At 45.0% G+C, this 22035-nt stretch overlaps 5 protein-coding genes across 19 annotated transcripts in view; 2 read left to right on the top strand and 3 right to left on the bottom strand.

Annotated features, from left to right (window-relative positions):
* LOC117586461 (tight junction protein ZO-1) overlaps positions 1 to 10462 on the top strand; it is a 98027-nt gene extending 87565 nt beyond the window's left edge. For 5 of the 15 annotated variants that reach the window (XM_034276513.1, XM_034276515.1, XM_034276516.1 and 2 more), the window contains 9 exons: positions 2805 to 3038; positions 3280 to 3893; positions 3963 to 4111; positions 4181 to 4280; positions 5214 to 5478; positions 5542 to 5842; positions 5905 to 6037; positions 7238 to 9513; positions 10162 to 10462. In XM_034276513.1, the coding sequence (XP_034132404.1) occupies positions 2805 to 3038; positions 3280 to 3893; positions 3963 to 4111; positions 4181 to 4280; positions 5214 to 5478; positions 5542 to 5842; positions 5905 to 6037; positions 7238 to 9513; positions 10162 to 10385 (4296 nt within the window). In that variant the 3' untranslated portion in view covers positions 10386 to 10462. Of the gene's footprint in view, positions 1 to 327; positions 2675 to 2804; positions 3039 to 3279; positions 3894 to 3962; positions 4112 to 4180; positions 4281 to 4499; positions 4847 to 5213; positions 5479 to 5541; positions 5843 to 5904; positions 6042 to 7237; positions 9514 to 10161 lie in introns of those variants that run through there. The other 10 variants (XM_034276524.1, XM_034276525.1, XM_034276527.1 and 7 more) reach the window with 6 other exon arrangements.
* An 801-nt stretch (positions 10463 to 11263) lies between these two features.
* LOC117586463 (armadillo-like helical domain-containing protein 3) lies at positions 11264 to 14065 on the bottom strand. Its single transcript, XM_034276529.1, has 5 exons — positions 13864 to 14065; positions 13595 to 13796; positions 13079 to 13535; positions 12063 to 13018; positions 11264 to 12004 (listed from the first exon to the last, which is right to left on the bottom strand). The coding sequence occupies exons 1-5, from the start codon at positions 13915 to 13917 to the stop codon at positions 11538 to 11540; spliced, it is 2136 nt and encodes a 711-aa protein (XP_034132420.1). The 5' UTR covers positions 13918 to 14065; the 3' UTR covers positions 11264 to 11537.
* Positions 14066 to 15227: 1162 nt separating this feature from the next.
* Positions 15228 to 18970, bottom strand: LOC117585969. Its single transcript, XM_034275778.1, has 9 exons — positions 18882 to 18970; positions 18291 to 18804; positions 17888 to 18220; positions 16979 to 17824; positions 16461 to 16923; positions 15996 to 16394; positions 15801 to 15943; positions 15614 to 15722; positions 15228 to 15552 (listed from the first exon to the last, which is right to left on the bottom strand). Coding segments are annotated over exons 1-9 (2883 nt in total). The 5' UTR covers positions 18884 to 18970; the 3' UTR covers positions 15228 to 15478.
* A 513-nt stretch (positions 18971 to 19483) lies between these two features.
* LOC117586331 (iron-sulfur cluster assembly scaffold protein IscU) lies at positions 19484 to 20645 on the top strand. Its single transcript, XM_034276324.1, has 3 exons — positions 19484 to 19646; positions 19847 to 20383; positions 20438 to 20645. The coding sequence occupies exons 1-2, from the start codon at positions 19560 to 19562 to the stop codon at positions 20222 to 20224; spliced, it is 465 nt and encodes a 154-aa protein (XP_034132215.1). The 5' UTR covers positions 19484 to 19559; the 3' UTR covers positions 20225 to 20383; positions 20438 to 20645.
* On the bottom strand, positions 20634 to 21224 carry LOC117586332 (vasotab). Its single transcript, XM_034276325.1, has 3 exons — positions 21106 to 21224; positions 20842 to 21036; positions 20634 to 20782 (listed from the first exon to the last, which is right to left on the bottom strand). The coding sequence occupies exons 1-3, from the start codon at positions 21131 to 21133 to the stop codon at positions 20724 to 20726; spliced, it is 282 nt and encodes a 93-aa protein (XP_034132216.1). The 5' UTR covers positions 21134 to 21224; the 3' UTR covers positions 20634 to 20723.
* Positions 21225 to 22035: the final 811 nt, after the last annotated feature.

Below are 22035 nucleotides of genomic sequence, written 5' to 3'. Positions count from 1 at the left end.
TATAATATAAATTAGAAACAACTTTTTACAACAATATTAAACTACTAGACCAACCTAGAAGAACTCTATCCCACCCCAGACACTACTCTATTTTATAATACGAACATTAATGATTTATTGTAGTAATTCTTGAACTAATTTTACAAAACAAACTCTACTATAACTCTATAATTTTCTACAACTGGTTATGGTCAATATTCTAATTTTTACTTTTTCAAATGTTTTTTTTCCGTTCTTTAAAACCACACCTATACACACACACTCTACACTCACTCTCACATACAAACCCATACGTGCCCGTGATCGTTCTGTCTGTGTCTGGAACAGTTCCCCGATTCCCCAACCGAAATGTTGTTCCCTCCCTATATTGCCCAGCCTTGCAAATTTGCCTGCTGCCGCACCTCCACATCGACATCGACCTCTGTGCCGCGCTATAGCCAGAATACGATCCGTCGAAGCTCCCCCAGCAGCTTCTCCCAGTGCCGTAGCCAGTGCCAGACCCCTCCTCCGCCAAGGCCTCCGCCTGTAGGATTTGAACCCACCAGGGTATACCAGGGGCAGCACAGCCAGAGTCTGGCAGAGAAGCCTTTCACTCGCAAGTCCTACACCATGGTGCCCATCATCAAGCCATCCTCCTCGATGCCCAGCGGCCTAGCTGCCGCCCACCCAGCAGCTCCCAGCATCGGTGGCGTCTCACTGATGCAGGCGGAGGGTAACCCCATTGATGGGGACATTTCCGGCTCCCAGTATCACAGCTCACAGCCGAATCTCTTAAGCAATAGCTTTGCCACACCGCAGCATGACCACCACCGGTCCAGCTCGAATATGAATCTGCATCTGAATGGCAGCGGCGGAAGCGGGAGCACGGCCCAATCGAGGGGCTATGCTCCGACCACGATTCCAGCTCTGACACCGACTCCAGTCAGCCGCTATGGCCTGCGACCTGGTGCCGTCATTGAGCGCCGCAGCACGCCCTACTACTACCACGAGCTGCTGCAGAAGAATGTATTCGATTCGAGTCTGAATCTCCTAGAGAAAAACAAGAACAGCAACCTCAAGCTGGAGCAGCAGCAGCAGCAGCAGCCATCGTCTGTCCTCGACAGCAATGTGGTGGTGGGCAAGAGGGCGCCTATGGCCAAGCCACAGCAGCGACTGTTAAGCGGCAATCCACGGAGCAACTATGGTGGCGCCGGCTGTTATCCCACATCCTCCAGCTCTGTTAGCAATCTCCTGGGGAATGGCAATGGGAATGGGAATGACGAGGTCGGCAGCGATGGCACTTTGGTCGATGATGACGATGGGGGATGTGAGGATGCTAGAAACTTTAGCTTGGCCTTCAATAACCTCACCAATCGAATTGCCAGTTTGAATAATTCTAGTAGTAGCAGCAACCATAACAACAACCAGAACAACAACAGCAGCAACAGCAATAATATTAATAACTATAACAATAATAATAATAATAATGCTCCTAATAATGCTGATTCCAACAACAATGTTGGCCAAAGTAACGAATGCATTGCATGAGAATCGGTGTTAATTTAGTTGAAAAGTTTGGAGGAAAAACTTCTCCCCCTAATGAATGTCTGAAAACATTCTCGTTGCGGCAGTGGCTTTTCAACTGAACGTAGAACCTCTGTCTATCCTCGTAATTTCTTTGTAATTATTGCATGTAGCTGTTAATACTAAATTATTCATAAGGTTTGCCCCCAACATTCACTACCATGATTTGTGTGTAACCACCTCTGCTCGCTATTCCTTAATGTATATTTGAACATACATTAACTATTTGTGTGACTAAATGCATGTGGAGAGATCATTACTATCGTGTAGCCTGTGGAGAGAAGAGTAAGGAAATTGTCATTCCATGGGATGAATTGCTTGAAAAATGTTTAGATAAACAAAAAACGAATAATAAATGAAATTTTCGTTGCATTTATTCTTTGAAGTACTCGTTGGGAGTCTTTCAGGTCTCTCGCTGTATTTATTACTCGTTTGTTTTTCCTACAAACGAGATCAATATACTTTTAAATACCATACTCGTTTCATTTCCCCCTCAAATCTCACCCAAAGAATGACAATTTTTCATATTTAGCACTAAACTCTCCATTAATATCCACAAAAATTATTCTCCCAAATTAAACATTTTAAATATTTTAGCCTAGGTCTACATATATCTGCAAAAATGTCCACTTACACATTTTTGCACTATATTTTTTTCGATAAAGTTGCTAACTAAATGTTTTTCGTTTTCATTTGTTTCTTTTATTTACATATCAAAAAATACCACAAAAATACCAAAAAATATACTACATCATCATGGTCATTTCCCGCTTAATCATCCCGTAAAACTCGATGCATATATTAAACCACACGACAAATAATCAAAAATGTCCTCGTCCAAACCAACTAAAATTGAAATCAAAACCAAAAATATACCAACAACAAACAAATACTATATACCAAAAATATCTTGTGTTCGTCCACACACACACACACACACAACAAACCAAATGCTTGGCAATCGAACGCAATCAATCGTCTCTCAATCAATCAATCGCATATTCTGTTATGTTTCATCAACGTTTCTTGTTGCTGTTCTTGCGTTTTATCAAATACCAAAATACCAAAAAAATACCAAATGTTTTGGTTGCTCTCTCAACGCGCTAAATTCAATACCAAAAAATTACAACAATTTTTATTGCTAAAATATTTATAACTTTCTGCCAACAATTGCGCCTAACCAAACAAACCGCAAAAAAAAAAAAAAACAAAATCACATCCCGAAACGAACAAAACCCCAGCCCGTAGAATCCCTCTCCGATGATTTCCTATTCCCCATGACCACATCCCGTCTATCGTATGCATCAAGTCCCGAATCCGATTTGGAACTGAGTCCGGGCCCATCCGCATCATTGTCGCTTGGCAATTTGCCGCAGTTGGTGAAAGCGAGCTCAGATCCATCGATTGCCACTAATCAGGATAACTTGGATAGGGATAGAGACATAATTGGTGAAGGACTACCACCTCCATATACGGTAAGAGGCCACAAAAAAAAAGAACAAACATATAAAACCAATCAGTTCAAGCATGCGCTTCCACTAAAACCAAAGAAAAAACGAGCAGAAACAGAAGAAACCAAACAACATCTCGAGTTTTTCAAGCGCCCAAACTCTAATACCATCAAAAATCCGTTTCTTAGTATCTAATCTATTTCGCAACCCTTCAATCTTCAATCCACACGCAATGCACTGGTGATTGCACCGTTCTCCAACGCAGGTACCCTACGATCATGGTGTTCCAGGGAACCCAGCCAATCGACGCCAAACAGTGGATGCCAGCAAGTACGCGATCTACGGCACCAGTGTGCCGCAGCAGCAGCAGCAGCCAGGAGGAGATCCTGCCACAGCAAGACCACAATCCCTGTACGGCATCAATGCACCCGATCTGCCACCACGCATCGATCGTCAGTCCAAGCCGGGAGATCTTCCACTGAACACTTCGGGCTCCTCATCGCGCAATGGCAGTTCGGGCGGCACTCTCGGTCGATCCGCACAGGAGCGTCTGTTCGGCAAGCCGGTGGTCCAGGATGATGTCCAGGCGGAGTACATAACCCGCAATGCCCTGGTCGGATCTGGGTCTACTGCTGATACCATTGAACGTCAGCAGCAGCAACAACAGCAGCAGCAGCACCAAGCCTCTTTGGAGCGACAGGCACGCATGAACGCGGCCATGGGCAGTCCCGCTCAGCTGAAAGCCAACGGTGGTGGAGCCTCCACCTATGACAGTGTGTCCAGCTACGATTCGTACAACAACACGCAGATGGCAATGCAGAACCTGGGCCGATTGGGTCCCAATGCGCCAGACGATCTCAAATCAGTGCCAAATGCAAGGTAAGTCAGACACAACCTTTGAAATAATCAAAAAATGAGTATTGCTAATCATTCGTTTCCATTTTTTAGTGGACGTCCTTTGCCGCCTGTTGGCCAATCGCATGACTATGGCCGCACACCGCACGATCACCGCAGCTTTGGAGGTGCCAACGATCTGAATCGCCAGAGCAGTCCTGGTAGACCCCACTATCATGAAATGAATGCGTCCCGTAATATAGGCAAGTCTAACAAATCCCTCAAATCCCTCAACCCCGTTCTAACCGATGGCATTATGATTTTTCCTGTAGATCCACGCAATGGCACACCGCAGCGACCCTCGAACTTGGGGCTGGAAGGTAGTCCCCGCAAGCCTTTGGTGGAGACCAAAACGGATTACGGCAAATACAGGTAATGTATGGGACTGCTCTGGGATATTTATCCGCTCTTGGGAGTCTGTGTATATAGCCCTTGAATCGGTTGTAATATAAAGAAACTCTTTACTTTCTCTTTCTCCTGCTCCGTTGGTGTTTCGTTTCACTTTCGCATGCATTTCTCGATTGCGTTTGTATCTTCTTCTGTCTCTATCTCTGTATAAATATATTTATAATATGTGTCATGTCCCATTAGACGCTATCATTTACATGTGCCCCATTTGCACCATTTGCATTTAATGCACTCGCTCTCACCCACCTCGTCCAAGCTCTCGCCTGCGCCTTTTCCCAGGCCCCTGCCACTGCCTCAGCATCTGCCACTGCCCTGTGCCCTTCAGCTGAATCAGCAGCAAATCAGCAGCCATCGTTTGCGTCTGTCCTCTAAAGGAGAAGCCTACGATCGGCGACCCATAGCTGCGCCACGTCTGCATGCTTCCATGATGCCACCACCAGCCCTGTTGTCCAGTGTGTCTGCCTACGACACGCTCGTCTGAAAAGAAAAACGATAACGAAAATGCACCAAATGAAACTCCATCCTAATTAGAATTTTCATTGTTGAGAATTTATACCTGATTTATCCCCAAACCAAACCAAAGTCTGCCTATTTTCTTATGTACATAAAACCCTGAACCCAGAAAGTGCAATAAATAATGAATATACTCGTAATCTAAGATTTTTGTATGCCCTATAGAGCCCTCTGCATATTACATTTGAAGCATATTGTATCACACACATGTCCTTATAATTATGTCAAATTCTTTTTCTCTTTCTTGCTTATGTTTTGTGCTCATCAAATGTTTTTGTACGACACTTGTCCCCCCATAATGCAATCACCCATCCACACACAACCTCAACCTCAACCACAACCACAACCACACAACACGCAACACCATCCGAAAAACCACTGCAGTCGGAACAATTCCGTGTCTCAAGCGGACTACAGCAAACTGCCGAAGAGTGTGCCGCCGCCGCAGCATGGCGGAGTGGTGGTGCCACCACCGACTGTGACCAATGGCCAGACACCGGGAGGACAGATGAACGGCAGCGGTACGCCGAGCAGCAATGGCAGTGGACCCTTCAAGCCAGTGCCGCCACCAAAGCCGAAGAACTATCGCCCGCCCGTGCAGAGCGGTGGCAGCAGTGGCAGCGGTGGCACCACACCCTGGGAGAACGGCGTAAGTAAAACAGAAGGCTGAGGCTCCTCTGATTGTTTGGCTTATGTTTTGATTGCATTCCAGGACTCTGGTTCGCCACGTTCCCCCAATGGCTTCTACTATCCGCCAACACCATCGCACCACCATTATGGACAGCAGGCGACACCGGGCTCGCCCAGCAATGGACACATGCAACAGCAGCAACAACAGCAGCAGGCACAGCAGCAGCCCACCTATGGGGCCAGCAATGGCAACTACGGACAGGCGCCACCACCGCAGCCGTATCCGCCGGCCAATGGCTATAACGGGAACAGTCATCATTACAATGGAGGCAGCGGAACGGGCCCATACATAGCACCACATCGTGGCATGCCACCGCCCATAGGTGAGCGTACAGCACTCCTCCAGCTGTGGACATTTTAATGTATATATTTATGTAATCTACAGGAAACCTGCCACCGCACACACCAGAACGACATGCCCTGGATCTGGCCGGAAGTCGGGAGCAGCGTGGTTCCGCCTTTGAGCTGTATCGAAAGCCGCAAATCGGCGCCACCGCAGGGCACCATCACAATATGAGGTGAGTGGAAAGAGCATTTACTAGTCATGGCCCACCCCCTCTGATATCCCCACCAACCCAAACAAACATTCTTTGAGGAGGTCCACCAAATCAACACCCTAAAAAACCACACACAAAAAAAACATACAGAACCAATTTCTCTCTTTTTGAAATCCTGCTTCAATTTTCAACATTTGTGTTAACGAAAAATGTTTTATATTTTTGTTATATGCCATTCTTGTAATTTACAACAAACAAACCAACAATCAGTCAGTCTGTCAGTCGGTCAGCCAATCAGTCGAATCAATCAGTCAAACAATCATTCTGCCAATATATTTCATATTTCATGCGGTTGCTGGTCATTCACATACGATATTCGATGCAAAACAAAAATTTCACACCAAAAAACGCACAACAATCGCATATATTACATCGTACAAAAATCCAAAATAATTATTGTATTTTGCAATAACCAAAATTATTAATTAACCAAACCAACCACAAAAAGCTTAACAAAATTTCCAAACAATAAAGAAAACAAATTGAAAGCGCTTCACGCAAAAAAGGAAAACAAAAAAACAATTTCAAACGAAAATAAAACATTTTTCGGGTTAACTTCTTACAGCTATTCGTATCCAAATATTTCTCTACTCTCAAAACTTGATCTGGAATTTATCTATTATATATTTTATGGATCATGCTCTTTAGCTGATGTTTTTCTTTGAATATAGTACTCGTATGTCTACTCTCAATACGTTTCTACGGGTATCTGAACGTTGATCTTAACTGCGGTGTTTGGGTTATAAAACAAAAAAACTAACAAACAAATTTACTTAAACTTAAACGTTTGAACTACAATTGGTTATTGGTATTCCTTTTATTATCTACAGTTTTGGTTAATTTGCAAAGTATATACTTTTGTATTCTAATGATTCTAAGGATCTACATACATAGATGTACAATATGTATCAAAAATATGCGCTTGTGTGTCTTTTGGCGAAACTTTTGCAGGAATGAAACGCGTTTAAGAGCAGACAGCAATGTTCTAGGATTATTAAAGTCTGTTCCCCAAAGTCTGTTAATCGATCTTCCATCGATTTCTTGATTCTTTCAATTCCATTTGAGCTCTTTTATCCAAACTCCTCCTTACCAAAAATAAAAAACAAAACAAAAAAACACTCTGCTAACCAACAAAAAAAATCATATAAAAAATACCTTTAGCGAAATGGAGCCGTACGATGAGCGGTACGATGATTACTATGCCATGCCGCCGCCAGCACCGCACCCACAGTCGGTGGGTGGTCACTCTATGCAAAGATCCCGATCTGCGCCACGCTATCCCCATGAGAGGCCACCGCATGCCCAAGATCCCAACTATTATAGCCACTATGGAACGAGCAGGGGCCACAGTCAGCCCCGACAGCAGCAGCAGCAGCAGCAGCAGCATCCCCATTCCCAGCAGTATCCTCCGCAACAGCAGTATTATGATGATCATGGCATGGAGATGCCCATGGCACCGCCGCCATTGCCGCCGCACAAGAAGAAGAAATCCGTGCTAAAGAGTCCTTTAGCGGCACTGAAGAATGCCCTGCTGAAGACGACGCGGCCACTGAGGAGAATGAACAGCATGGTGGAGCCAGAACGGAAGCCCAAGGGATTGCGGCGACAGCAATCGATGCTGGAGCGGGGTGTACAAAGGCCTTACTATCCAGATGAATTCCCCACCTATCCGGCTGGGTTCGAGGAGCAGTCCCGATGTGGCATGATGCCACCTCATCATCAGGATCCCTATTACACGGGGCACTATCCACCGCAGCAGCAGCAACAGCAGGAGATGATGAACAGCACCTATCAGAATCTGGAGAGTGAGGATATCTATGGGAATATTGCGGGCACAGGGCAGCGCATGCCACACCCACAGGATAATGGCTATGGGTACGATCAGTACGACCTGTATGCGAATAGAGCGTGCATCGATCTAGAGCGAAGGCAGGCGGAGGCTGCGGCAGCGGCAGCGGCAGCGGCAGGAGGCAGGAACGGAGGCCGAAGGATTGTGCGTCGCCACAGCACCACCACAGCCGATCGAGGAGGTAACCAGGCGCCCAATAGGCGACCCATGGTCAATACAGGCTACGAGCAGGATCCACAAGACATTTATCAGACGCGACAAGGAGCCTACATGATGCCCGATCAGAGGAGAGCGCCCAACTCTGAGGTGATGACGCGCAGACGGTTCTATCCGGGTGCTGCCAACGAGCAGACCGAGGAGGAGCCACTCTACCAGTCCCGCCGCGAGATGCAGCGCGAAATGCAGCGCAATCATTTGTACCAGTCGAAGCGGGAGATGCAGGAGCGCATCAGTCAGGGAAAGCGGGATATGGAAAGGGAGTTCAGTCCACAGAGCAGCAGCCAGTCGGAGCGGGACGATCGCTCAGAGCGATCCAATTCGGAGAGCATTTACCAGAGCCGTCGGGAGGCCAAGGAGAGCGCCCTGAAGACGCGCACACAGCTGAGGGATCAGATCTATCAGACACGACGCGAGGCACTCGACAGCATGGCAGAGCCCATTTATGTGTCCAAAAGAGACGTGGGCAGACCGGCACCCATCTATGAGTCGCGCGAGGAGAGCATCCTGCAATCGCGCGAGAATGAGACCGATGAGAAGAAGGAGGGCAAGACGGAGCAGGTGCAGGTGGAGATCAATGCACAGCCGGAGGAGCACACAGAGGACTCGACTCTGAGTCGTTCGGACTTGCAAAAGTCCTCGGACACGGTCATAGAGAACCCAGCCGCAAGAGCCCCACTCGTGGAAGATGAGATTGAAGAGCATGACCAAGACGAAGAGGGTGAAAAGGAATCGTCAGGAGTCGAAGCCGAAGCCGAAGCCGAGAGCTCCGCGGAAGCCACTGAGGAGGCGACGGCCATTGAGCATAACCAGCACAATGAAGGAATGCTGGCGAACGAGACTCAAAATGTGTCCGATGATGTGTTCGAGGCGACCGACACGGTATCAGCCCTGGCACCGCCACCAGCTCCCAGTCATCCTTTGACACCTCGCTCTGGTCGAGCTCCCTTCCACATCTCGAATATACTGAAGCGCACAGCGCCCCCGCCCAGCTCTCCCATCGGGGACAGCTGCACCTCCATTGAGACACAGTACACCTCGCAGGCCAGCCTGCCCGTTGGCCCGCCGAATGCCACGAGCACTCCCTTCAGCAGCAGTATGTCCCTGCCGATAGCCGGACCCGTGCCGACATCCGCCCCAGCTGCTGCCTCGTCCACAAACGGACCCTTTCCCAGTATGCCCCGAGAGCCTAGCACCATGCGGGGATTCTTTGATTCCAATGGTGGCACCCTGGCCGACAAAGTGTGGCATGTCTCACTGCAGATCCCGCCCGGAGCCATTCCCGTTGGAGTGCGCCAGGAGATCTACTTTACAGTGAGCGATCCGCGCTTGGGACAGGCCGTCGGCGGACCTCCGCTGGACATGGAAAATGGTTGGTCTAACACACACTCTACTCCTACGTACTGTATGCATCCACCACCACAACCACCAAAACCACTACCACAACCACCTACCTACCCACTAAAGCAATCCAAAATCCACACGTGTCTTCTCTCTTTGAGTTTTGATTGCGAACATTTTGAATGCAGCAATTTTTGTGTTTTATTCGTTGAACATATATTTGATCTTTTGATAAGCTTAATTTTCTCTATGGTGGATGGTGATTTTAATGAATATTTAATGTAGTTAGTCTTTAATCCATAGTTTGTACTCTTCAAAATAATACTAATTGGTAATAACAAATTGCTTGCATGTAACTTTCATTTAACATATCTATTAACACAGTTGTACATACATATGTATTTAAGTAGATCTCTCCCACTTTCCCACAACAATTATTTGTTAAATTTCTGCCTTCTTCCTTGATAATAGCACTGAAATAGTATATCTTGCCACAGATCTTTCTACCACGAATTGAGTGTTTATGTGTCTATGCCTACACTTACTTACACTTGCCATAACACAGAACAAACTATCCACGCAATATCAAATACAATTACACACACACACACACATTATATATCTATCATAACTTACCAGATCGATAATTAACAAGTTTATTATTTTCCGAACTGCGCAGGTGAGACGATGCTATCACCCCTTGTGATGTGCGGGCCGCAGGGCCTTGAGTTTATGGTTCCGGTTACACTCAATATACCGCACTGTGCCGGACGCACAGCATCTCTGGGCCTGGCCCTGAAGGCGACCGACAGCGAGAAGAACCTGCACACCGAGTGGGACAACATTGATCTGCCCAGCAATGCTGCTGCCCACACGGTCTCCGTCAAGGTGGATCACTTCTAATCGGCTACGGCCTTCGGGCTGCATTAAGTTTCATAGCATAACCACTCATCCATACCAGAATACTAACTTAGCAAAAACACACCCTCGAACGCAATTGTAAATAGATACATAAATACTAACAGTAGGTTTAGGCCACGATTCCAGGGCTAGGAGGAAACAGAAACTCGAGGGGAACATTGCCTATAAAATAATTCACTTAATTTAATATTGTCTGTTAATTGTGCCTTTAAGTGATCGTTTGGCTCTGCCTTTGAACTAAATACTACAATAATATCGAGCTAGAAATACATACGAGTACGAACACAATCGAATGCAAATGATAAATATCTGTATAAAGCGACTAGAAATTAATTTTGATTGTATATTTTAAAGCGATTTATTACTATGTATTTTATAAATTTACATCATTTTAATGCATTTTTTGATGATGTATTCTGACATTGTTTCCACCCACGACACCCATTTATAATGCATTCAAATTGTTAATTGTGTGCAAACATTGCATGCAGCAGTTATACACATACATACATATACCATACACATTTATAAATCGTAGATATATCCTTAGAACATATACACACACGCCTGTATAACCAGAACAACAAAACATATAATATACAAATATTTATACACATTTTTGTATTAAAGATTATATACACACACTCACACACGTGGAAAGCTTGGGAATAAATAAAAGAAAAACAATTAGAAATGAAATCTCATAAAATTAAGTGAGTTTCTCTTAGACAAATAAATTGGTCTGTCGAATTTTGAACAATTTTTTATGTATCTGGATCCCCTCACTATCCATCGCCGACTTAGCCGTGTTTGACCGATATCTCCACTATCAGCAGCCGAATTGTCAAAAATTAACCGGATTATGGTAGCCAGGTTTTGGATGATTTATTTGTTTGTATACGTATGTAAAAAACTTGCACAGAATATAATGTATGTACTATATCTTTAGGTATAAGTGCAATGCTCCACAATGAAAGCTAACAAAGACTCGCAATATCACTTTCAATCTTATAGATAACATCTAGTTTATGCTTCTAGAGATTTGAACAATAAAAATACAATTACATAACTAGACCAAGGAAACAATTAAACAGTCTGTTGTCAGTCTGTCAGCAACGATTCCCCATCGATTTCCTACGTGGCAGGCGCTGCTGTTAGTGCTGTTGGTGTTGATGGTGTGGCTGGTGTGGCTGGTGTTGCTGGGGTAGTTGGTGTTGCCGCCGAGCTGGTCATTGTAGTTAGTAGCACCTCCTGCTCCGGTATTACGGACACTGCCTCCTTCACATAGCCGTATATATGTTTCCGTGTATCGTTTACCACATCGCGCACCATCAACTTGAAGAAGTTTGTGTGCAGCGGCGTCTCTGCATAGCGCTCATATTGATCCAGAGAGTCCTGCAGCTTCAGCGTGAGGTCATAGTTCTTGCGCACCACATCGAGTATCTGCTCTTCCGTGGGAGTTGACAGTCCCTGCTCGGCCAGCCACTCCTTGATCTTGTTTTGAAAGTGCTTCACTATGGCCAGGATGTTGACCAGAGAATTAAGTAGCTTGATGACATCGTCTTTATATTCGCACTCGCCCATTGTTGTGTAACGCAAAACTGAAACGAAATATAAATTAGTAATTAGAATTAAGGAATCGAAATCCTCTAAGCTTACCCATCGCATGAATCTCCGTAAAGACCTTCTCCTCGCGATTCAGTTCATAGTAGAGCTCGTCGTAGCTGTTTGTGGTGGCCAAGAATGTATCGCCGTAAGTAATAAACAGGTTAAAAATGTTCACCACCTGCAGCGACAAGTGGAATATGTTGCACTTCTTAACCAGCGTCTGTTCCTGATTGACCAGGAAACGTAGCAGGCCAATCAAAGCCGACCACAGCTCCTTCCAGGGATAATTGAGGCGGACACGACAACGCTTCTGATAGCACAGAATGCGATGAATCACGCCAATGCACAGCAGATACAACTCCATGGGAAACTTTTTCATCAAATGCGACACAATGAACTCCACCAATAGGTCCAGCAGGGTGGCAGCCAGGGGCTGGGACTTTCCCACTCGATCCACATTCAGCTTGCGGTGGCGCATCTGAGCCCGATGCAGCATCACCTTAAAGGTGAGATTGCTGTCGTGCATCATGGAGTTGGCGTACTGATCCTCCGAAATGCAGGTGAGTATCAGGAAACAAAGCTTCAGATTGGCTATGCTCGACTCGTTCTTGTTGTCCTGCATCACAATGGAGCAATATTGAAAGACTGCCACCAGCAGATTCGTTGGATACTGCGTAATGTCGATGATCGGGGCATTCGACAAATCAGGCACTGGCTGAGCGAGGCTCAAGGTGTTGCTGGGCGAGGGCGGCGCACTGGACTCGGCCTGGGTGTGGGCCAGAGTTGTGATGAAGTTCCGGTTAAGATGCACAGCCTCGTAGAGGGCCAGCAGCAGACCATTGTTGGCCTTGATCTGCTGCACTCGCTCACAGCCCTCGTCCGAGACAAACATGTTGCCCACAATATTTGAGAGCGACGAGAACCACGATGAGGATTGTACATTGTTCAGGCTCTGAATGTACTGGCGGCAAAAGTCAATAAGCGATTGTGATATCATTTGTCCATATCTGAAATTACGATAAGAGCATTTGTGGCTTTGTTAAATATGGAGTGTACATTCTACATACCCATTCAGGGCCAGCTCGTCAGCTAATATAGACAGCTGCACCACATAGGGATTGGTGGCCTCGTGCTTCCGATAGTTGACCAAAATAGTCAGTAGTATTACAATATCATGTCCGTGCTGTGTGCGAAACGTGGGATCGCTGAGCAGCCTCACGAAGGCATCAAACATGCTGTGCATCATCAGGTGCTCGAAGAGGGCATTCTGGTTGACATTGTCGGTGCCCGTGACCAGCACTTGCAGCAGCTTTAGGCACATAAAGCGGGCATTCTCCGTGACATCGCCCAATAAGATGCGATTGCAATACTGCATCATTAGCTTCAGCCATTCGTCCATTTTCTCATGGCCAAAGATTTCGTTGACGATGTTAAAAGGCGGGTCCGTATTGGACTTCTTGAAAATGCCATAGAAAAGGGAGCACAGCGTTTGGAGGCTGTTGCACAGGCGCTTCGGATGGTCCTCTGGAAGAAGTCAAAGCGTGCAGTCAAAGCGTGTGGCATTGATGGTTGGTCCGACTTACCCGTGTTCAGCATTTCGATGCATTTCTGAAATAAAGTGTTGAGGTTTGGCTTGACCACCTGCAGCATTTCGCTGTTGAGTTTCCCGATTTCATTCTCCAGCGCCTCAAAGTTCGGCTGCAGCAAAAAGAACTCATTCCAAAACTCGGGACTCTCCGTGCTGGGATCCTCGCCTCGGCACAATAGCTCGTATATGTAGACGACCTGTTAATTAAGTTTAATTAAATGTAATATCCAACTGGGTGTGGGCGGATCAAATTTATGGGTGAACCTTCTCCTTGGGGCGCTTCGTTGAGCCGCTGCCGCTGCGTTTGCGTGAGGTCATGATGGATGTGCTGCTGCAAGTCCGTTGCTTTGGATTAGTGTCCACTGTGCCTGCCTGGATTTTAACGCCAATATGCTGGAAATCTGTGGAGTTTTTTGTGGCAAATAAGTCTATTTATTCTTGCTGGCACTGGGCGGTCTATACACGAGCAGACTGAAATTATGGAATGTAAATATGTTGTTGATATGTAGAAAGTGTGTAGTTGCATGTAAAAAAAATACATTTATGTGGTGTACCTGCGTTGTTAAACACATTTTTCATAAACAATTTAATAAACATCAGCTTTAGAATTAGCCAATCATTTGGATAATTGATTCAGCAATCGGATAAAATTATAGCTTTAGAGCGACTCCTACAAGCTAATAATATCAATGTATATTTACAGTATATTTTGTATATTTCCGAGGATCTGTCGGTATATTTTATCGATAGTTCCGCGTTCACACTGTTGTCGGTATAACGGTACAGATATCGAATATAAAAATATACGAATCAGCTGTGATTTGATATTTAAACTGAAAATTAAAAAAAGTAAAAAAATAGCTGGTAGTTGAATTGAGAATGCATTTGGGGGTTACCAATAATGCATACGGTTCTTCAAATGTCCATTATTTCCAATAGAGCGAAAATAATAAATAAGTATTTTATTAATTTCAGTAAAATGAATTAATTTTCAAAAAAGTCATGGGAGAATAACAAATATATCTCAAGGAGCAGCTCATGGAAATTGCACAAAGCAACCGAACCAGCCGAACTGGTTATCGAGAGCAGGGACAAATTCATATCGTGGCCATTACGTTAGGAACTCAAGTATTACGCAACTGGGGGCACACGCGCGGAGTCTCTAGGGCCATTGATGGCCATACATTCTCAGGAAAGTTCAAATTTATTATGTATTAACATGGCATTCATATTCGTTCTGTTCAGATTTTGGGTCCCATCAGAAGAAACTGGAACTGCCCTACCTCAACGTGGCGGCTGCAGTTGGCATCACTCGAGAGGAGATTGATAAGTTCTTAATGAACAAATGCTGGACGAAATTGAGCCAGTCGCTATGCGAAAATAAAACCAAATAATTATCTAGATAAGCTAATTATTGCACAAACCCTTGCCACAGCATTGTAAACTATTTCTGTGACTCCGAACGAATTTGAAGCGAGAAAAGGTGGAGTTTAAAACTACTACTTGACATATGGAAAGCCCTGTAAGGCATCCTCCAATAGAATTCAACTGCAATTGAGAAGTTGTAAAATTGTGTGATTTTAGGCTGAAAATAGATTTTATATACAAAGGAATTCGAGCTCTGCATTTGGACAGAGTCGCCCGTATTTGCTTCAGACATTAATAACACATGCGCATGACAACATTATTATATAGTATATTTTTATGTTTATCGAACTAGATAACACAATCGCATTATTAACATTATTATATTACAAGATATATTTCTATGAAAATAAACAGTTGCAGATATTCCCAAGGCAATTAACATGCGTCAATCTAGTCGAACTAGGTAACAACAGTCGCATTATTAACATTATATTTATTACAAAATATATTTCTATTGTGTGATATGGCGGATAAACATCAGCACACTCACTTCGTTCAATAAATTTGAAAAACCAAAACGGGTGCCTGAAAGAGAAGTAGGAGTCTAAGATACTGCCAGTCAATTGCCGTTTAATAAATGTGTTACCGATCTCGATCTCAGCCATGTCACCGACATTTAATATGCGGCGATCACGTTCCGCCACATCCGGGACAGTGCAATTCAAGGCAAATTGTCCATAGAGAACAACAAAATTCTAAACCAGGAATAAAGGAGATAATTGTCATAAACTATTTAGAAACAGATTCCAATGAATTCTTGGTTGTATGCATACCAGGGAAACGCTCTTAGCAAGTTTCTTTCTACAAGTCTGCAGCGGCTGGAAGCGCATGTACCCCAGTATCCCCTTCTCCTTGGTTTTGTAGAAAGCATACTCAATGCCATCATAGTTGGTGAAATCTAATTCACTAGCAAGAGCTGCAAAATCACCATGAAGCCAAAATAAAGAACGTGATATACTCGTACTTACAGACTGTATTTCCTACCCGGCTCCCGCTGCAGTCTTCCATATTGAAGCTTGGCGGATTGCTACTGTGGCCTCGCAGCCAGCTCATGAGTTGCATGTAAGCAGCCTGGTGGTCATCTGAAATGCTGGGACTTGGTGTCCTTATTGGTGGTATTGGATCGGGATCGGAATCGGGTTGCGGCTCAGTTTCAGTTTGTGTTTCCATGGCATGAGTTAGAGGCATTACGGCAGCCGCTGCTGAATCTTGCCTTTTTTTTGGCCGTCGTGGCTTCAACGACGGTTTGGCTTCTTTCCTATCATATGGATCCACCGTTTTGCGAAACCATTCAAACTTCATGGGATCCATGCTATGGCAAAAAAGGTTTTTCAGTGGTACCTGACCACGCTTTGACCGCCGATTGCCTGCGTATTACCGTAGAAAATAAATGAGAATATTGTAATAGTGCATTATCGTTCGCCACCACTCACCAGTCTCATTGAAGTCCACTTCCACCTCGTCATGTATGTAAGAGATCTTTAAGTTTTCCAGCTCCCTTTTTGCCTTTGATTTTTCCACTGGAGGAAGTGGAGATTTGGAATGTCGATGTTGGGCATACCCCGAGGAAGAGCAATCTGCCCCATCCACTTCATTATCATTATTGTCATTAAACTCTGGTAGAGGGGAAGCAATTTCGTTTAAATTATTATTCTGCTCCTTCAAATGGCAGAGGGGAGTGTCTTCATCGCTCGAATCCTGCGGGGTTGCCCTGATCCCATTGAAATCCCGCACACCAAGAGTAGGCCCTAGCCGGGTGGGACGCAGCCTTGGCTGCTTCTCCTGCGACACCGAGTCGACATCGCCACCCTTGGTGCAAAGGCTGCGTTTTCCTGATGGTTTTCGACGTAACTCAGTGGTTTTTGAGAGCTCCGCGTAGTTGACCAGCTCTGCTGTCTAAAATTAAAAAAGAAATTACATTTTTTGTCCTGTGCTGGGTTTGATTACCTACCATTGGAGCCTCTCGACCGCGGCGGTGTCTTTGGGAATTGTCTTTGAAGGCGAAGGGTACAGGCGGAGGCATAGCCATAACCTCCTCCCTATAATCCATTTCTTCGCGCTCTGCAGATACAGATCTGGACAATGATTCAGTTTCTGTTTCTGTTTCCATTTCAATTTTCACATTCCTTTGCAGTAGCTCACACTGAATTTGCTGCTCCAGAGCCTTTTGCTGCTCTGCACTATTCTCCCTTTTCCCATTCAGCGGATAAACCAAGCCGAGGGAGTTTCTCTTACGCAAGTCAATAATCTCATGGTAGCTCATCCGTTCCAGCTCCTTGGCAAACGCCTTGTCATTGATTGCGGTACAGGGCACCTTATTCAAGATGGAAGCATTGGCTCCCTTGCGATTCGTCTTGCTTGATGCATTGGAGCGGTGAAGGTTAAGCAGTTGGATGGAACTTTCCTGGTCATTGCTTTCGATGGGATTTCGATTGTTTCGCGTGCGTCTTCGAGTCTGCCTGTTAGTGTTACCACCGACCGGCGCAGCACACCCTTGTTCTTGGCTTGGCTGTTCGTCGCATTCATCGTGGGTCATGATTGCGTCCAAGTCCTCAACAACCTGAAGTGTTTTGCTATGGGAAACTGTCTTCGACTTTGATGATTTGGGAGCCGGCGAATGTGGTTGCGGCAAAGCCTCTGCTGCTTTTGGCTTGGTACCAGAGGCCACACCCATTGGTATAACTAGCACGTTGCCACTCCTCGATAGATTTTGCACAATTTCGGCTGGCTGCTGGGACTGCTGAGATTGCTGGGACTGTGATCCCGGTACAACACAATCCTCCACCGGTGCCGATTCCTGCTCAGATTTGTGCAGACGGTTTAAGGTACCTGGTGGAATACTATTGTTAAGTCGTCTCACCCGCAGCAATGGATATTTCGAGGGTGAAGTATTAGGCGACGATCGTGATTGCTGCAGATTCTCAGTCATTGGTCTCTCCCCGCTCGTATAGGTTCGATTACTCTCAGAGGGAGTCAATGGACGTGATCCTGGCAGCGAGGATCGTACTCCCGCACTTTGGCTCATCCGCAGCATAATATTTTCAAACAAAGGAAGCCGTTGCCCACCCAGACCAGGGTTCATCGGTCCATCCATCGGCTGTGGCTCCGACACTGGCTGTGGCTGTGTCTGTGACGCTGGTTGATTCTCAGGAATTTCGTCCGGGCAGTTTCGAGTGCTGCTTATTTCTGGCACCTACAAGTAGAATTGCATACACTAATTGATACAACCTTTTGGTATTGGCTTTGATTCTGTTGTGACTTACAAAGGGAAAGGAGCTCGAGGAGCTCCATGTTAGATTAGCTACACCATTAAAGTCCTGCAAGAGTTGACGAGGCCCGTAGCTCCGCGAGTGCCTCTGAATAGCAAGACGACGCAGCATATCAGAGACAGGAACATGGCCGCCAGTGCCACCAAGTGCGGGAAGACGCCGATGGGTGGGTGAAGGCAAATGTCTGGCTGAACGCCGTGGCACATTCTCATGCGATACCAAGTTGGGAGGCGACTGTGGCTCGTCCGAGGCGGGGGGCTCAGACGCTGCTGCAACAATGCTGCTCGCATTGGGTCTCAATTGGTTATCCTGCGTGCCTTTTTGAGGCTTCTTTGTGAGCGGAACATCAAAGTCCAGGTCATAGGAGAACTTCCCAAAGACGAGGTTGGGCCTGGGCTTTTGGGCTGCGTTGCGCTGCAAGAATGCGGCAAGCCTATTCGAGTTTGTTATGGATTCACTTAAGATGTCATCCAACTCAAGCGTCGTTTCATCTTTCTTGTTCTTTGACCTACAGCACAGCCAATAGCCAATGAGAAAAAACAATTGTTATTGTGGAATGCTCAACTCTTCTTGGTCACAACATACATTTTACCACGCCTCACTTCTTATTCCTTCGTGCTTAAAATGTAAGCCATAAAGTTTAAACATTTCCCACTTCAACCTTTACTTCTGAAACAGTGTGACCGCGGAATTATCGCTAAAAGTTACCGACAGACCCTCGGAAATAAAAAGTTGCATTTTCAAAATATACTGTAAATATACCGTAAATCTTAAATCATTTCCTCGATTTTAATCTTCTATTCGATATTTCTAGCTATTTAAGAGTCTCCGCCCTAAAACTATAATTTTATCCGATTTATCAATCAATTCTCCAAAAGATTAACCAATTTTTGACGACTTCCTTTTGTTGGAATGCTTACAAATTAAACAGAATATTAAAATCGATTAAAGTGTCATTGACCGAGACCGATTAACCTTCAGTTGACCAAAGTGCAAACTAAGAAATTAAAGATTTTGAAAGCAGTTTAGTTAAATGTAACAGGGGGATGGGTGGCTAGAACAAAAATTTACAAGCAGAGTTATTTCGCCAATTTGGACAAGGTGCTTACCTATTTAAAAGACGGGCGTTCAGTGTGTTAAGTTTGAACAGTCACACGGAATGAGCCATTTAAATACCAAAAAAAAAAATAGAAAGAATTTCACAACAAAGCGTGCCATAATTGACTTAAAGTATAAAACTAAAAGAATAATTGAAAATTAAAGATGTCTCTGGTTCGAAACACAAGCAAATTGCTGCGCTCTCAGCTGAAGCGTGTGCAGAGTGTCCCCGTGGCCCTGTATCACGAGAATGTAAGTTGTCTTCAGGATTTCGTACTGGCAACCACCCGGAAGGTTCTTTCGTAATATCTATAGCTTTATATAGTATATGAGAATAAGGAATTTGTTTTCGGTTTCCGAGACAGCGCGTTGCTTGCGGCACTCAAACAGATAACAATGATAACATGCTGACAAGTGAATAACCAGACGTTGTTGTTTCCTCCTTTGCCCAGGTCGTTGAACACTACGAGAATCCGCGCAATGTGGGATCGTTGGACAAGAAGGACACCACTGTCGGCACCGGACTGGTGGGAGCACCCGCCTGTGGCGATGTTATGAAACTGCAAATTAAGGTAGATGAAAATGGAAAAATCGTTGATGCCAAGTTCAAGACCTTTGGCTGCGGCTCGGCAATTGCCAGCAGTTCGTTGGCCACCGAATGGGTCAAGGGCAAGTCCATTGACGAAGCCGGTCAGCTGAAGAACACAGACATTGCCAAGGAGCTGCGTCTGCCCCCCGTCAAGCTGCATTGCTCCATGCTGGCCGAGGATGCCATCAAGGCCGCGCTGGCCGACTACAAGGTCAAGCAGCAAAAGAAGGCAGCCAACTAAAGCGAATCTGTGAATGTGGTCGGAGCGTATTCTATAAGAAACATACTTACATAAAGGAACCACTACTAAAACGATTATGAGTAATCTACAATACAATAAAATATAATATATACTTAGTCTCTATTGCATTAGATCGTAGTTTGTGAGGCTCTGTGAGTGGTAAGTACTCTCTGAAAGCAGTCATAAAAACTGATTCATTTTCTGATTTTACAGATTGGTCGAGTGACTGCTGATAAATGAATGCGGACCCACATGGGTAGTGATGGTTGAAGTACACCGATTTTGTTTGAATGATTGTCTAGGAGTGTGACTTTTTTTAAGGGGAAGATCTAATTGTAATGCTAAAATTTTGTGTTTTGTTTTGCAAATGTAGACACGCCTTCATTCGAAGAGAAATAAACTGTTCCCGTTGGAATACAAACATATGAATATAATTTATTGCTCTTGTTGAAGTTTACAAGTCATCAAATCGGTTGTCCACTGGGGTGGAATGTGAACCTTAGGAGAGGCGGACGCTCACTCCACCGCCGCACTCGCCCTTTGATTTCATCTCAAAGGCTGCAAATAAAAGTATTTAATGCAGATCAAATACTGCATGATGACTGTGAAACACTTACGATCATCGGCATGCTGGCAATTATAGTTGGACATCACACAGGGGCTGCCAAAGGTGAGCAGACGTTCCTTGCTGCTGTTCTTCGACTTGGCACAGACCGGCTCGTAGTCATCTCCGCAGGATCGCTGGCAGCTGTTGGCCTGCTTCTTCGTGTCCTTGGCTGGCACAGCCAGAACAAAGGCCAAAAGGCACATGGCTGAATTGAAGAATATTTACAGTGATTAGAGCGTTTATAGCGTGCGCCTCATAGGTATGATGACTTTACCTAGAAAAGCAAACAGAGCGAAACGCATTGTGTGTACAAATAAGCAAAGGTTCCACGAAAACTGTCGCAAAACCGGCTTCGAGTCAGGTTATATTTGAACTAAATTTTAGACAACGAAATTGATCACCTTTATATACGGGGCCGCAGCCCAAAGCCCAGCTCTCGCGAACAATAGCCGCACCGGAGCGACCCACACAGATACAAATAAATGTATATAGCACATTTACGAATATATATCGCTTATATGATCTATTGTGCTGACGAGAAGCTCTCAGCTCTACCCACACTCGAAAATATATGTGGATGAGAGTATTAAAAAGCATTCTAGTAAACATAGACTGCACTTGGCTGTGTTTTCGCCAGAGAGATATGACAATGACGGGAAAACAAGATGATAATGATGATGCTACTCCTACTGCTGGCCAGCAATTTGGGTAGGTAATGGGTTTTATTTGATCTATGACTATGGACGGTGTATTGTGCGATCCGTGTAGATCGGTTAGAAGTGGTTTTAATCCTGCCGATCTACATCTATGAGGGGGGAGCACAGATTATAAGTACCTGGTAATAATCGGGAAAATAATGAATTTATAGGATGTCCAATTTTGATGTCAGTCACAAACCCCTTACAGCCTTCCCAGTATACTTTTCTGAACATTGTGTAATAGTCATGTAACGTCTATACCCAGTGACAATCAAATTATGAAGGCGTCGAATTCAATTGAAACGACAGTCAGTGGTTATTATGTCCATAGATCCCCCAAACAAACTGAAAGCAGGCTGACAAAATAATTTCGGATCAACCCACGGCTGTCCAATATTTAAGTGAGTCAATCGTGAATTAAAGCTGTCCAATTAAGCACCGACATTTGTGTTACGAGTGCACGATATAGAATAGCCAATAGAAGAAACGTGAGATATCTAATCAGT

The sequence above is a fragment of the Drosophila guanche genome, unplaced genomic scaffold, assembly GCF_900245975.1.
Source record: "Drosophila guanche unplaced genomic scaffold, DGUA_6, whole genome shotgun sequence".
Lineage (NCBI taxonomy): Eukaryota > Metazoa > Arthropoda > Insecta > Diptera > Drosophilidae > Drosophila > Drosophila guanche.
Note: the sequence above shows the minus strand (reverse complement) of the source record. Positions and strands in the feature narration are given on the sequence as shown.

What these genes read in the sequence shown, in the direction of transcription:
- LOC117586463 (XM_034276529.1), bottom strand. Translation starts at nt 13,917, where the DNA reads ATGACCTCACGCAAACGCAGCGGCAGCGGCTCAACGAAGCGCCCCAAG. An exon ending in CGAAGCGCCCCAAGGAGAAG is followed by an intron (nt 13,797 to 13,863) that starts GTTCACCCATAA and finishes CTTAATTAACAG; the next exon opens with GTCGTCTACATATACGAGCT. An exon ending in GACGAGCTGGCCCTGAATGG is followed by an intron (nt 13,019 to 13,078) that starts GTATGTAGAATG and finishes TCGTAATTTCAG; the next exon opens with ATATGGACAAATGATATCAC.
- LOC117585969 (XM_034275778.1), bottom strand. An exon ending in CCGGGTAGGAAATACAGTCT is followed by an intron (nt 15,944 to 15,995) that starts GTAAGTACGAGT and finishes GTGATTTTGCAG; the next exon opens with CTCTTGCTAGTGAATTAGAT. An exon ending in CATGGCTGAGATCGAGATCG is followed by an intron (nt 15,553 to 15,613) that starts GTAACACATTTA and finishes CTTCTCTTTCAG; the next exon opens with GCACCCGTTTTGGTTTTTCA.
- LOC117586331 (XM_034276324.1), top strand. Translation starts at nt 19,560, where the DNA reads ATGTCTCTGGTTCGAAACACAAGCAAATTGCTGCGCTCTCAGCTGAAG. An exon ending in TGGCCCTGTATCACGAGAAT is followed by an intron (nt 19,647 to 19,846) that starts GTAAGTTGTCTT and finishes TCCTTTGCCCAG; the next exon opens with GTCGTTGAACACTACGAGAA.
- LOC117586332 (XM_034276325.1), bottom strand. Translation starts at nt 21,133, where the DNA reads ATGCGTTTCGCTCTGTTTGCTTTTCTAG. An exon ending in CGCTCTGTTTGCTTTTCTAG is followed by an intron (nt 21,037 to 21,105) that starts GTAAAGTCATCA and finishes TCTTCAATTCAG; the next exon opens with CCATGTGCCTTTTGGCCTTT. An exon ending in TTGCCAGCATGCCGATGATC is followed by an intron (nt 20,783 to 20,841) that starts GTAAGTGTTTCA and finishes TTTTATTTGCAG; the next exon opens with CCTTTGAGATGAAATCAAAG.